Source organism: Melanerpes formicivorus, unplaced genomic scaffold (genome assembly GCF_026170545.1).
Source record: "Melanerpes formicivorus ecotype bairdi unplaced genomic scaffold, bMelFor1.0.p_v2 SCAF_4, whole genome shotgun sequence".
Lineage (NCBI taxonomy): Eukaryota > Metazoa > Chordata > Aves > Piciformes > Picidae > Melanerpes > Melanerpes formicivorus.
Window position 1 is genome coordinate 29,741,300 of NW_027142356.1, and position 16,140 is coordinate 29,757,439.

At 41.8% G+C, this 16,140-nt stretch overlaps 1 protein-coding gene across 3 annotated transcripts in view; it reads right to left on the minus strand.

Moving 5' to 3' along the window:
- The window catches only part of SLC7A2 (solute carrier family 7 member 2), a 64,614-nt gene that overhangs the window by 20,752 nt on the left and 27,722 nt on the right, over window positions 1–16,140 (minus strand). For 2 of the 3 annotated variants that reach the window (XM_068137498.1, XM_068137495.1), the window contains exons 1-3: window positions 9,286–9,350; window positions 2,836–3,226; window positions 2,101–2,256 (exon numbers count right to left, since the gene is read on the minus strand). In XM_068137498.1, the coding sequence (XP_067993599.1) occupies window positions 2,101–2,256; window positions 2,836–3,211 (532 nt within the window). In that variant the 5' untranslated portion in view covers window positions 3,212–3,226; window positions 9,286–9,350. Of the gene's footprint in view, window positions 1–2,100; window positions 2,257–2,835; window positions 3,227–9,285; window positions 9,351–16,140 lie in introns of those variants that run through there. The other variant, XM_068137497.1, reaches the window with a different exon arrangement.

Consider the following 16,140-nt stretch of genomic DNA (forward strand, 5'->3'; position numbering starts at 1 on the left):
GCTGCAGAGTAATGTATTTAAACAATCTGAAAGCTATTTCATCAGGATCCTGCCGTATCATCCAATGTTTTACAACTCTAAGTGTACTAACAAATTAATGGAAGAGCAGGCCATGAGCAGATAAGGAAAAATTAAATACAATGGGAAAGCCTTCACAGGTTCTTTGCACTCTAAGATCACATACATGCCTTCTCTCATTATTTAGAGATTAACTCTGAAATTTTTAAGCCTCTCAAGACAATGTCTAAAAAGTTTCTAACCTCACTAATGAGACATTTGCTATCTTATCAAAATGCAGAAGCTGCCATATGAGCTGCTCAAGTTTTCTTCACCAGTGGGATTTTTATTGGAAAGAGGAGTATGCTTTCTTTAGCTCAGTGTTTCCCAAGAAGGCACTGTCTCAGCCTAATACAGTAAGAAACACAGCATGTACATTTTTTTAAAGACCTTTCTGTAGGGAAAAAAAACATTTAAAATCCCTAACCCTAACCCAGATTTCTGTGCACTTTCTTGTGCTTAGCACATACCATTTTCTGTAAAGCATCATCTGCTACTCCTATGATACAGCTTTGCACAGCTCAGAATCCAATTATTGTATCATGCTAAGCCTACACAATCCTGATCCATCCCCACTGCCCCTCCTCTCAGCAGCAGTGAATTCCACTCAGTTCATTCACTGGTGTTTAGCTGCTTACCACAGAGACCTGGAGAGGTCATTTGCAGCATGGGTGCAAGAGAAGTGAAGTAGAAATGATGGTGGGGATGAAAAGACAGGACACAAATGAAAACTCAGAAGCAGTGGCAAGTCACAGGAGAAACATTTCCTCTTCTGTCAGAAATCTCTACTTACATTAGGAGGCAGAAGTGACAAGGGAGAAAGCATAAACAATGGCAGCATCTACACTACTGGATGATACTATGATACCAGCATTTTATGATTTAGTTTGTGGAGTTTCAGTGCTCTGTTTTTCAAAATGTTATGTTTTTCCTCCTTCCTTTGGAAGAGGTGAAACAGAAAGGTCTATTCTAGTTATATACCAAACTCATTCCCTTCCTTCCTGAAGACATATGGGTCTGAACTGGTCATATAGGCAACTCTGAGCCACAAACATGGCAGGATGCTGGACTAAACCTTGTCCAGTAAACTCCCTAAACTTCCTAAGTGTGGGAGCTCATCTTTTTATGTACAGAGACCTAATAAAAGCTTCAGATGCACTGGTTGCCCATTATAGCTTTAGGAATTAAACAGGAATGTTTTCCCAAGTATCGCATCCAAAAAAGCCACTCAGAATAACAGAGCAGGCAGTTATAGCCACGTAACTTAGCTTCACCTCCCAGAGAAGAAAAGTTCCTGCTTTTGTTTGATCAAAAGAGAGACTGAATAGGACAAATATTTGAGATCTGGGCAAGACATCTACTGAATATTTGAGATGCTTCTAGCAAAGGCTGAAAACAAACTGTACACTTCAGAATGCACTTACTGCTTCCTTCACTTCTGATGGCAGTAAGAACATTTCCTTGCGGAAAGCAACTGTTAACTGCAAACATGCAAATATGTTGCAGTACTTTTGATCCCTCACAGAGCATACAGATGGCAGAAATTTTTGTGATTTAGAAACCATATATAACTAGAGATGAAAAAAAAAAAACCAAACCCAAACAGAACTGAGTGGAGTAGACATGAAAGGTTTACTCAGATTCAGACAGGTCTGTTGGGCCATGTCACTGTGCTGAAGTGCCCTTTAGCTGAAACAAGTTCTAGACTAAACAACTCTTTTGAAGATTTAAAAAGGGTGAATTTATTTTATACTGAATAAGTTAACAATTTACAGTGGAGAAACCCCCTTCCAAACGCCCGACACATGCATGATATGTGACTTCAGGAGGCCAGGTCACATCACCAAACTACAGAGCTTAACCTCAGGGTCCCTCTGAAAGCATTTACTAGTGATAAAGCCATAACACCCACACAACTGTATAATTTTCCTGCACCATGGGTTTTATAACATACTGATAAGTGATTTTTTTTTTTTTCATGTCTCAGCTTCTGGTAAAACACAAATCACAGTTAAGCATTCTGTAAGCCGTGTATTGTCTTACCTGATAACAGCAATATAAGGAATACAGCAAAGACGTCAGGATACTCTGCTAGCCCAGAGTAATTCATTTTGAAGTAGGTTCTGAAGAAATGACTGATCTGTTTTCCAAGAAGTTCATCAAAGGTGCCACTCCAGGCTCTTGCTACACTTGAGGTACCTTCATAAAATCATAGAATCACTATGGTTGGTAAATACCTCAGAGATCATCAAGTCCAACCCATCACTCAACATCTCATGACTAATTAAACCATGGCTTCAAGTGCCACGTCCAATCCTTTTTTGAACACCTCTAGGGATGGTGACTCCACCACCACCTGGGCAGCACATTCCAATGGCAAATAACTCTTTCTGTGAAGAACTTTCTCATCACCTCCAGCCTACACTTCCCCTGGTGCAGCTTGAGACTGTATCCTCTTGTTCTAGTGCTGGTTGCCTGGGAGAAGAGACCAACCCCCACCTGGCTACAACCTCCTTTTAGGTAGTTGTAGACAGCAATAAGGTCTTCCCTGAGCCTCCTCTTCTCCAGGCTAAACAATCCCAGCTCCCTCAGCCTCTCTTCATAGGGCTTGTGCTCAAGGCCTCTCACCAGCCTCGTTGCCCTTCTCTGGACACATTCAAGTGTCTCAATATCCTTCTTAAATTGACAGGCCCAGAACTGGACACACTGGACAGACCCAGATAGGTATCTTGTATCTGCTGTCTCAGAAATCCTTGAGACCTGTGTACTTAAGCTTACCTATAACATAGGATAGAATGAGATTCCAACCAGTGATAAAAGCCCAGAGTTCACCAACAGTTACGTAAGTATACAAATACGCAGAGCCAGTCTTGGGAACACGAGCACCAAATTCAGCATAGCAGAGACCTGCCATCACGGATGCCAGCGCAGCAATGAGGAAAGAAATAACAATGCTAGGTCCAGAATCAGACTTGGCTACTTCTCCAGCAAGGACATAAACACCAGCACCAAGGGTACTTCCTACTCCCAGGGCTACAAGGTCCAGTGTTGACAAGCATCGGCACAACTTGGAATCCTCAGGGCTTTCACCACTGACATTCTTCTTCCGCACCAGACACCGAACAAAGGACAAAGCTGGTCCACAGGGCAACATGGTGGATGTAGAGCTCTGAAATAAATAACAAAAGGCGACACAGACACTGGTGAAAACCAATAAAAAACATATTTGCACTCTCCTGTGACATTAAATAAGATGGCATGTGCTTTTTTTCCCTGGGAAACAAATTAGGGACACTGTATTCCTAATTTACTATTTAGGACTTCCTTCCCCAAGGAAAAGGATCCATCATCTTTACACTGCTGTAAAAAAATAAGAAACTGTTTCTCTTTGTGTGCTTGTGACCACTTCTTAACCACTTCTAAAACAGAACCAGCAGAACATTCATTATCTCATATATCATAAGGATTTTTAAGATAAGGATGACTACCAACATAAATAAGGATTTTTAAGACCTAAAACTCCAAGACTAAGGCTATAAAACTGCAAAAGGTCTAAAATATATCATTCTGACAAAGCCAAACCAATCTTCTTTTGCCTTGAAATACATGGCTTTTGCTGTTAGTATTTGCTCCAATAAAAACTGCTTGAAAGCAGATTTAAAATACTCCCTCACACCGACGAATTTCCCCAGAACTAATTATCTTTACCAGAAATTTCATACAACTCTCCCTAGCAATCACCTAACAAATCATGATGGGATAACTGCTTATATGATGCCAATTGCAATTCTTCAATTTTCTGAGTGCACTTTGCAGTGTGAGGTGCAATCACCTCTTGCTCACAAACTCAGACTTTGTGAGCAAGGTCCAGCAGGTAGGCAGGATTTCTGTGGCCTGTGATACTGGTGCCTGCTAGGAGGAACAGCAGTGAGCCTACTTCCCAGTTTAAAAGAAAGGTAACTGTGAGTCCAAAGCATTCTCTTGGGAGGCAGGGCACAGGCATTCAGTAGAAAATAGTACCTCAAAGAGGCAGCATTAATGTACAAATTCAGTCTTTCATTATGCATTTATTTTAATTGTGTTGTTAATGACTAAGAGTTTGGTAAGAATTAAGTGATATCCTCTGCCATCTCCCATAAGGGATTGTCTTTGCAAGTCCTACTATAAACATCTATATTCCACTCATGATTTGTTAAGTGGAACCCTCCTGGTAACTGAGACTCATTTTCATTTAGATAAGCTGATAGATTCCTCCCTGTCTGTAGCAGTTTCCTAGAGCATTAAAGGGCATTTGTACCTACAATAGCTCAATCCACTAACAGCAATGACTTTACATCAAGGTGGATAGCTCACTTAACAGTGTTTGATCCTAGAACAAAGAGTTAGAAGCAAGAGAACTGCCCTTGGGTATGACAAACAAAGAGGTGTCTGTGCAGAAACATTTTCTCCCTATTGCTCTAATAGCTCCCCAGGTACACTCAGACAGGCCACTTCTGTCTTCAAAGAGAATTCTTAAAGAAGAAAGGTCTCCATTCCCTTTCAAGAAAAAGGAAGTTGATAAAGGATAGTGAATGGAACTGAATAGCTCTGGCAAGTGATGCTTAATGCCCCCTAGAAAGGTGATAACTGCACCAGTACAGTGGAAGGAGGTGAGACAGTCAAGTTTCCCAAGTCCTTCTGCAATTAGGCAGTTCTTTCAGTCCACCAGACTCTCAGAGTTAAGTATCTACCCATGTTGCATAGTCTCCAGCTACTGAAGAGATTCATGCATCAGTTTTAGAACTAAGATGATGTGTGTGTGGGAAGACTGAAAAGATCCATAAACTCTTCCAAAGAGAATCATCATTGAATGGTCCAGCCCAAATCCCCTGCTCTAGCTCTTGAACACTTGAGTAAAAGAAGCCTTTTTTTGGGCCTCAGTCTGAGGCACTCCACTCCCCCAAAGCTGGTTTGTACTTTGACAAGTATTCTCAAGTTCACAATGGGGTCTGATTGTTTTTAGCTGTAGCAGTCAGTTAGGATGTTATATTAATATACTTGTTAGGCTGTAGCCCATGGTGACAGGCAGCAATGGTCTTCACAATGTCCTTCACCTTAGCATTTTCAATGTTGCAAAAACATGGTATTGTTTGAAGGAATTACTCTCCCTCCCCCCAAATGACAGTTCATTTGATATTTCATTGACAGAAAAACTACACTGTCAGACCTTGTACCTGGACAACTAAACACTTCCAAACCTTTGTTATCCAAACAGTATCTCAGATTTCTCTGCTCCTCTGCAGTTTCGTACAAGTCCTAAAGGTTGTGAAGTCACCTGTCACAGTGTCTTGTGACAAAATAGGACAGATTTCTATGCTCTTGCTTTCTCTGATTCTTGTGGACAGGACAGTAGGCTATTTTTTCCTAGCCACAAGCCACTAAAACAAAATACCTGTTCTGATTCAAACCCACTCTTTCTTCCTAAGCCTTTAAAAACTGGAGCACAACTACAGACAAAGTTCTAGACACACACTTTGTGTCAACAGATGATGAACACACATCCATTTAAGATGATGACTGCAATCCAGAATGTTCTACAATATTCCTATGTTTTTAATATGCACACAAGCATAATAAACAGTGTCTGAACACTGCTTTACAACTCCTGTTGGTGTGTACCAAGCGCAAGCATTGATGACTGATTGTTTAAAAGTTAGTCTGACATTGCTTACCTTACGTTAAGATGGTCTCAGAAAGAGGAGTTGATGAAGTTACGCTAATGCTGCCTACTATAAGGTAAGAGTATACTGAAATAATGGGTTCTAGAGGAACCTTGTCAAGGATAAATAGCTGGAAGCTCCATAAATAATGAGGATAAATGTTGTTTGGAAAAGTCAGTAAAGTCCCCCATACTGGTGCCCTGATGTTGAACTCATCTCATTATAATGTCACTACCATGTGAAAACCCACACCTCCTAGCTAGGGAAGCCCCCTACCTAAATAAGCTCCTTACTCTCTGAGCATGCACCCTTTTCTGCACAGAACTGCCACAAACCAATTACCTCAACTCTGTGTGTCAACTGTCTTTTGCACACCAGGTAGTAATCCAGATCTGTGGCAACAGCATTGTACCTCAGACATGACCCCCTTTCATATTTGGCCCAGACATCCCAAGAGTTTGGTATCGATCACTTCATAGTTGATAGGAATGTGTGGCTGGAAGAACTGATGAGCTTATGAGGATGTTTGGCCTCCACGCAAGACCAAATGGCATATAGGTAAGTGATGACAAAATGTCCTCAGAAATCACTGGCAAATAACACAGGTCCTTTAATGCAAGAGAACAACCTGGGCTCTGACTCAGTGCTGACTCACAAGCACAGTTGATCATAAAGCCGTGGCCAAGTGTGTCTCACGCTCAAATCCTTACCCACAGAAACAGTGACAGTAACAGCTGGCTGTGCCTTTTGGTGGCAGCATTGTCGAAGATAAGCTTACACTGATCGCAACCACACGCTTAAAAAGGCTCTTTATTCCCGAGCTGGCAAGATGGGCAAATCTCACCATTTCCTTTCCTTTTCTTTTCATTTTTAGGACAAAAAGGGACAGGAACTACAGTAAGTGAACATGAAAAGAACATGATCTCTTCTACTTTTTGACCATCAGGTCTCAGCATTTTCTTAATTGCTTTTTATTTCCTCCTTTATCCAATGCAGTCCAAGCTTGCCTTGTCCTGGTAGACTGTTGCTTTATCTTTGTCTGTGTTGCCATGACCTCCACCAGTACTGTCCCAGGCTCCTGCTAACATCCTGCACAGCCGATGAGTTCCAGCTCTGACCTGAGCCTTCCTGGGGAGGCCCACGTGACAGTTTGGGAAGTGAGGTTTTTCATAACATATTGGGTAATCAATCAAGAAGGAAGTGAGCACTCAATGCTTCACTGCTGACCAAGTTCACAGTGCTTCTGAGGCATCTCTGAGGCACTTGTCCTGTGTTTCTTAGGGCAGTCTTGGATAGCTGCTTGCATTTGAACAACAGCTCTAGGCATGTAGCCTGAAAGCGTGATCAGTCAGGCAGGGTGGACAGAGTTTTCATGCAGTTTAAATGGAGTAAACATTGAATACTGAGCTCACACAGTGTTTAAGCATAGGGAAATAGTGGTAAGAAACTAAAAAGGAAAATGCCCTTGTACTCACCAAGTGTGCTGTTGTTTCTAACTGAGGTGAGGGGCAGACTCAACTTGTTGCTCCTCCCATGCATTCAAACCGCTTCGGTGAAGTCTGCTTTACAGAAACACTTATCACAAGCAAACACCTGTGTGAAGCCTGTTTGCAACCTTGCCACGTTCCTTCCACTGTGTACAACTGAGGTGGCAAGTCTGGAGCAGAAGCGCTGGATCACTGCACTTGCTGAGGTCTGTTTGGAACTGTGTTTTCCTTTAGCTACAGATTACTCTATAACATGGAATATCTTCAACACACCTCCGGAAAAGGGAGGCCCGAGTTCAACTGCCTTATAACTTCAGGACCAATGTTCAGCCTGCACTCAAGCCCCCTCCTTCCTTAAATGCATTCCTAGAAAGAATTGCAATGCTGTCCACATTGTGGTTTACAGTTTTACCCTTTCAACAGCATGCAACAGAGATAGACAGGAGAGGACTTCAGACAGGAAAGGATTAGGCAAGTCTATCTAACATGGAGGGGAGGGGGAAATCCCCACAACTTCTTCATGTCTAACAGACATCCATGGTGTCACTATACCTGAATAAGAACAGATAGTTCTCCAGTCCCTTTTGTTCTTCATAGTCTTAGGGGTTTTTTCCATCTATTGGTTTTTTTTTTATCAGCAGCTAGTGCTGCTGATAGACCCTTCTTAATTTCATTCTTTCCTTGCCTATTGTAAACCAGATCATTTACTGCTTGATCACCACACATCTGCATCCTAACCCAAGTAGTTGAGTTCAGCATTACAATTCATACCAACTCATCCATTCAGATGGATGATTAGGAACATTTAACGGACACCTATTATCAGCCCTCTTCTAGCAGAAAAAGTTTAGTGTCATATAACTTATAACTACAAACGCAATGCAAGAGAAAAGTCTCCCTCTGCAAAGCTTGTATTTCTCTTTAAAACTGCTTGGACTGCTTCTCAACCATGTAAAATCTACCATTTTTTTCCAAAGTATTTTCCATGTAAAAATAACCTAACAACTTCGTGATCCAAAAGAAAACACAATCAAAAGGTGGATATTGGAGTAAATAAAGTAGCTTATATCATGTTATCACCACGGTCTTCCATTAAAATAGCATTTTTACTTAATTATATAAAATAAGTGGCCTAAGCACTTTTATAAAGCAATGTAAAACCTCTGAAAGTTTTCACACTGCCATTGAGATGTATGTTTAAAGACTCCTGAAGTGACAGGGATGTTATATACTATTGAGATATTATACTATAAATTTTAGTTGGAGCAGCTTAACATTTTAAACAGCATACCACTTAGAGAGAAAAATACTCCAATGAAGTTTGTAACATATCAAAAATGGGAAAATGTAAATAGATACTGACTATATACAGATTAATTAACTATCTTCGTTCTACCTCATTTTCCTGAAAAAAAAAGAGTAAGTTTATATTTTATATTTTCCATCTGTAGAATTTATTTATGAGAAAAAAATAAACCACATTCTTGCTCAAGTTCCTTTAGCCTTATTCAAAACTGCAATATTGCATTGATAGATCTAGTGCAATAATACACGAAATTAAAGCAAAACTAGGTATATGTTTAGTCTATGATTTGTGCATATGTGTACCGACATGCACAGACAATACACGATTTTACTGCAAGTCTCCTAAATGTTTTCATGCCCAAGGCTCACAAAACTCTTGATGCCTTGGAATACTTGAAGTAGTGTATTTAAGTAATACTTAAAGTCCTAAAATTGGAAAGCGACACCTGTAACGGAAGTCTAGTATGTAGGAAACTTAAAAGGAAAGCTCTATCATCCAACAGCAGAAACAACTTCCCATCAGACTGGGAAAGAAAACATAAACTTGCATTTCCTAGATACTAACACTGTAATTTTCACTTTGCCAGAGACACAATAATGCTGTAATATAAACTAAATATCATCCTGCGTAGCACAGCTCTTGCTACTCGAAAAGCACATATGTTAAAGGCAAAGTTTCTATGATAAACTACATTGCTTTCAAGTTACTTCTTTCAGTAGTAAATTTCATTACAAACCTGATTCAGAGCAACTTCCGCTGGACAGGTTTCTGCTCCTCTTATCCAGTCCCCAAACTCTGCTCTCTTAAATAGAAGAGTACTGACTGAAAGTGATTTTATTAAAATATTTGCTTTCAAAGCCAGCTGTAGGTGGTGTGCAAGTAAGTGGTTGGTCCTGAGGGGTGGAGGCTAGGCAGCATGGGTGATTGGAGGACTGAGAGCTGGCCAGCTATTTGCCCAGCGACGGCAGAGAGGGAGACAAAGTCATGCTGCTGCTGCTGCTGTAATGATAAATCATATCCACCTCTCTTCACGACACAAAATCCAACTGGAATGCCGTTTTCTACATTTAAACACACCTCTGGGCTTGCATTCAAGATGCACACTGTAGTTAAGGTACCCACCACATGCCCCCCCAGCAACTCCTTTTACACATCCTGAAGGAAAAGCAAAATTAGGGATGCCAAACTTAGTCTCCCACTGCAAAAGCAAAGATTTCCCACTGCCCTTGTAAAAAATAAGCTTATTTTGAAGCATATTGAAGGATCCTTTGAAATGCTTTGAGACCTGAAAAACACAGAAGACAGTATATTTACAGCCTAGCTAGGAGCCGTTCTGTTGAACTGGGGCATATGCGCCATGTATCTTGCTCTCCTTTATACAACTTGCAATGTAAAAATGATCAAGAATGGACTTGAAACAATCCAAATATTCCTGTGACACAACTAATAAACAATCCTCATTTAAAAAAGAACAAAAAATCAGCTTCCAGAATAAACCAAACCCTAATGGAAAAATATACAGCTGTATCTTTATTAATTACAACGTCAGACAACCCCACCTCAAACATGCAGTAGCATTTCTAGTCAGCATTCTTCAAGGCATATTGTTCCTCTTAGAACACTTGTGTTTCAGTATCTCCTTCTTCATTCAGAGAACACTGAAACTATGAATCTTCCAGATAAAAGCCCTACACTTCTCATCATTAAAAAGTCCTGTACTGTGGCAGCCCCCTGCAAATTGCTCTTAGCTTTTAGTTTTCCTTGAGTATAAAGTCTGCCAATGCTACAGGAGGAGACAAGGGTCATTTTGCTTCCCTCATGAAAAGTCCTGCTTTCTATGGCCACACGTAAGTGATGACAACAACCTTTCCTCTGCTCTCCCAGATCCAAGAACAAATACCTCCAAGAAGAGTGTGCTCCATGGGGGTGGGCTATGTTTCAAGACCAGGAGTCCAGATGTAATTTCTTACATTGTCCCAAGCTCTTCTCTTCTTAAAGTGCAAAAAGGTGTGAGAAAAGGTTGTTTGCATTGAAGCTTCATTGAAGCGTCATTGAAGCTATGATAACAGTACTCATTCTTCCCCTTGTGCTGACCTCATCTGTGTAAATGTAAACTTTATTGAAGTGGATACCCAGTCAGAAGACAGAAACAAGAAGTTATGCTAGACATGCAATCTGCTAAACAGGTTAGCTTTCTTGTATGGAAATTAGTTTTTAAGGAGCTTCATTCTAATCCTTGATAGTATCTAGGCATTTTGCCCCCAAACCATTACTTCCTAGCATGTCCATGGATGAATTGAGAATTACTCATGTGGATTTTAGTTAACATCCTCAAGACCAGTTCTGAACCATTTCTAACCACGTAGGAATTGTTTCTAACACATAACTTAAGTGATTTATTGCTTAATTGTGGAAAGCATCCCTCCCACTTAAAAAACATTAAAAATATTAGAAGCTGTAATTGCTTCATAATGTGTTGAATACAAGGACTCCATTTCTACTTGACTTCTGAAAGCTACCCTTCCTTCATCACAGTATGAGGACAGGATACCCCTGCAGAAAAGCTGACTGTGTGGCTAGCCTGGCATTGGTGTTCTGCTTCAGCTGCTTTCTGGTAGATTCCTGCCAGATTAATGATGATGCACTCTATTGAGTAGTGGAAGTTTCAGGCTATCTTAAACAGAAAGTGGTAAAATGTAAATAAATCACTACAGTGTGTAAAAACAAAAATAATGATAGTTCTAAACAATCTCATTGGAGAGATAACAAACGTAAGCTAGTAATGAAAACAATCTTTCTCTCTTTTCGCTTCTTTGCTCTGGGAGAGACTAACTCACTTCTGCTTGACCTTGGCTGCACTGCTTTGTTGTGACTAGTATTAACAACAACTTCTCTGCCCTTTTCCTGTGTCCCTTTTTGTGTACAGGGGGGTAAGGAAGGGGAGCAGGGGAGGAAGAAGCTGTTGCAGCTCCCCTGATCTTTGGCCAGGGGGGTTCTTGTGCTCTTTATTAATTGTAAATACCTGTAAATACTGTGTATTTTGTACATATTCATTGCATTCCATTGTAGATTGTAGTTTTGCTTGTAACTATAGCTTCATTTGCTTCCAACTGAGCTGTTCTAGCAAAATTTAATGTTGGGGGGAATTTTCAACCCATCACAAGGATTGATCTAAGAATTTATGTCACTCATGGGGCTGGAAGCACTGTCTAAAAAAAAACACTCCAAAACCAACAAACTGAAAAGCAGAAAAAAAGAGCAAACCCAAATACTACTGTCAAGTACTTCCTAAGTTTATCCATGGAACTGAAGAGTATTCAAGCCATATAGACGTGGTAATAGCAGAGCACGGGCTCATATTTAAACAAGGCAATTGGAATTCCACATTTCCACGAAAACAGAACAAGCTTAAGAAATCAGTTTTACTTTCAGATTTGCACTCCTATAAACATATTAATTCCTTGCAATCATAGATATTTCTATACAATCTTCAAAATACCTATTAAATATTCCATCTGTATTTTGTATACCTGCATTGTTTGCATTTGTATGTACACGCATTTCAACACCTTTACACTGTGCAGAATTAACACAGAAGCCATCCAGGACACAGAGCAAGGCAAACAATTCTTGGTACTAAATACACAAACCTGGTTAACTGAATCCAACAGCAAAATTCCAAATTAGATCATTGGGGTCAGGATTGACTTTGAATTAGGAAACAGGAAGAAGTAGACATTACTGACAGAATGGACTAACCCTTCCCCTCCCAACAATACACAGCTGCAACACCACAGTATTTTAAGGGTTTCATAGTTTCATAGTTTCATTCAGGGTTGGAAGGGACCACAATGATCATCTAGTTCCAACCCCCCTGCCATGGGCAGGGACACCCTACACTAGATCAGGCTGCCCAGAGCCTCATCCAGCCTGGTCTTAAACACCTCCAGGGACGGGGCCTCAACCACCTCCCTGGACAACACATTCCAGGGCTTCACGACTCTCATGGTGAAGAACCTCCTCCTCACATCTAGCCTGAATCTCCCCACCTCCAGCTTCATTCCATTCCCCCTAGTCCTATCACTACCTGAGATCCTCAGAAGTCCTTCCCCAGACATCCTGTAGGCCCCCTTCACATACTGGAAGGCCACAATTAGGTCACCTCGGAGCCTTCTCTTCTGCAGACTGAACAGCCCCAACTCCTTCAGTCTGTCCTCATAGGAGAGGTGCTCCAGCCCTCTGATCATCCTTGTGGCCCTTCTCTGGACATGTTCCAGCACCTCCACATCCCTCTTGTAATAGGGGCTCCAGAACTGGACACAGTACTCCAGGTGGGGTCTCACCAGGGCTGAGTAGAGGGGGAGGATCACCTCCCTCGACCTGCTAGCCACACTTCTCCTGATGCAGCCCAGGATCTGATTGGCTTTGCGGGCTGCAAGTGCACATTGAGAGCTCCTGTTGAGCTTTTTGTCCACCAGCACCCCCAAGTCTCTCTCCTCAGGGCTACTTTCCAGCCAGTCACTGCCCAGCCTGGATTTGTGCCTGGGATTGCCTTGACCCAGATGCAGGACCCTGCACTTGCTCTTGTTGAACTTCATGAGGTTGGCTTGTGCCCACCTCTCCAGCCTGTCAAGGTCCCTCTGGATGGCCTCCCTTCCCTCCAGCGTGTCTGCTGCACCACACAGCTTGGTGTCATCAGCAAACTTGCTGAGGGTGCACTCAATGCCACTGTCCATGTCACCCACAAAGATGTTGGACAAGACAGGTCCCAGGGCTGATCCCTGAGGGACTCGGCTTGTCACTGGCCTCCACTGGGACATGGAGCCATTGACAGCCACTCTTTGGGTGCGGCCATCAAGCCAGTTCCTTATCCATCTAGTGGTCCACCCATCAAACCCATGTGTCACCAGTTTGGAGACCAGGATGTGGTGCCACATTTTTCTTCTGGATCTTTACTCAGTACCTACTGCAGCTTCTAGCATTATTTCAGCTTCATTCACTGTACACTTAAGAAGAAAAAAACAAACCTAAAACTCTTATTATTTCACAACAGAGCACCATCACTACATCTTACAGGGATTTACTCCCCAAACAGAACAGAAATATAAACATGAATGTTACTTCTGTCGTTTGTCTGCAAGTGCCATAACATATAACATATATCACAATCACCATATTTAACTACTTCATCTAATATACAGCCTAAAAGAATCCACTGAGTGCACCATAAGGTTTCTAGAGTTTGCAAAAGTCTACTTCCAGTACATCTCACTGAAAAATGGAAAATGAGCCGTTCATCCATGTAACTACAGCATCTCCAAACCTTTCCTTGGTACCATTTCTAATTCTGAGGCATCAGCTTCTCTGGGATTGCCTCTTCAGAAGTAGATTTTCCTTTTATGGAAAATGCCAGAAATAAGATTACAGTAAGCCAGATTTAGTATTAACCAGATCCCTCTTTGCTTTCTGCCTCTCTTCATTTTTATTCTTGACCTTATTATAGTACAGGTTTGTTGCAGACACTAAAACTTCAAATCCTTCAAGGCTTATATAAATCAGTTTTAAATTTCATCCCCATTCTTTAAATTACCAGTAGAAACTGTGCTGACATCCACAGAGCAAGAAAGTCACTGGCAAGCACACCTGGCTCCTTCAGAGCTACCACCTAGCTGTGACAACGATTCATCCCCAGAAACATTGGTAGACTTATGGATCATTACAAAGACTGATAGGAGGTGTGCTAGAGTCATCTGGCTTTCTAAAACTTAATCCTGGGAACAGGAGCACAGAGCAACTGCATTGTTAAAGGCACTCAAACATAGAACCATCCCTGGCACTCAGCCAAGAGGCAGAGAGTACACTGACTAGGGAAATAAAATAGCCTGCATCTATCCAGCCTTGATCTAGAGCACTGGGGGCTAAATCAGTATGACCACACTACATAGTGTTTGGTTCAGAGGTGCTTTGGACACTCAGAGTTTCGTGTGTGTTTTCAGTCATGCATATTTGAAACTACAGGAGCATGTTGCTGACCAGTGGAGTGACTATTTTGTAGATTTAGCTGCAAGGTGCATTTGTGTGCCTCAAGGGGTGTGACAGCAACATTGAAGAGATGTTCATGAAGGTACAGGAACTGGTGGGGTACCAGTGAAGGTTGCCACACCTGAGGCACTTAGGACAAGACTGAGTGCTGTCTGGAGGTAGCTCCATAAAATAGCATACCCATCTTCTTTCAGAGGAAATTGTTTCTTTCCAGGAAGAGCTGTGGTACTTCTAAGTTGTGTGGGACACTTTGGCTCCCAGTTTGATTCCAGTTACAACTCCAACTGTCTTGACCAACAACACTACTTTATAGCTTAGGTTCTGGATTTAGAGAATTCTTTCCTGCTCCTTAGCAACTATATCATATTTGGATTAAACTGAAGTGCCTCATGCAACAGTTCTCTGCGTACCCCAAGGACTATCACAATGCATTCTTTCCATAAAGAAATTGATCAGAATTTTCTTCTTGACATAAAATAGTAGACCATGTCAGAGGGAATGAACTGGAAAACTATTTTTAACCCCTACATAAAGGAAAACCCTTCTTTTAAGACTTTCTCTTACAGTGTCAAAAGTGTGTGAACATCTTTTCATACAGTTGTGCAGAAACTCATGCTCAGGGAATTTTAAATGAAAAAAAACCCAAACCAACAACTGGACAAATAATAGAATCAATCATAGAATCATAGAATCATAGAATCATAGAACCATAGAATGGTCTGGGTTGGAAGAGACCTCCAAAGGTCACCACCTAGTCCAGCCCCCTCTGCAGGAAGCAAAGGCATCCTCAACTAGGTCAGGTTGCCCAGAGCCCTGTTGATCCTCACCTTGAATATCTCCAGGGATGGGTCCCCGAGCAACTTGTTCCTGTGTTCCACTACCCTCATGGTAAAGTACCTGTTCCTAACATCCAATTTAAATCTACTCTTCTCTAGTTTGAAGCCATTGCCCCCCATCCTGTCACTGCAGGCCTTTGCAAACAGTTTCTCTCCATCATTCTTGTAGGCCCCTTTAAGCTACTGGAAGGCCACTATTAGGTCTCCCCAGAGCCTTCTCTTCTCCAGGCTGAACAACCCCAGCTCCCTCAGCCTGTCCTTACAGCAGAGGTGCTCCAACCCCCTGACCATTTTCGTGGCCCTCCTCTGGACCTGCTCTGTCAGCTGTGTCCTTCCTATATTGAGGGCTCCAGACCTGGCCACAATACTCCAGATGAGGTTCATTTGTGACCCCTGCACAGACTGAAAGAAAGTACTGCGGAAGTCTAAATGACAAACTGATTAAAAGCTGCTCTGCTGTTGTCTCTGACTTGTCTCACAGATGCAGCCTCACAGATGCAGGACAAGAGGCTGTGGAGTTTTCCATAACTAGATGTACCTTTATGAAAGCATATCCACGTGGCTGCCCATGTACTTCACAGAAGTTAAAAATGAACAAAAGTGCGTGCAGGACCGGAGTCCCAGTGAACCATTGCAATCCCTCGATGGTGCTCTGCACAGCACATGCTACTTTGCCCTGAAACTCAGGACTTTGCAGCTGACTGTAACAAACA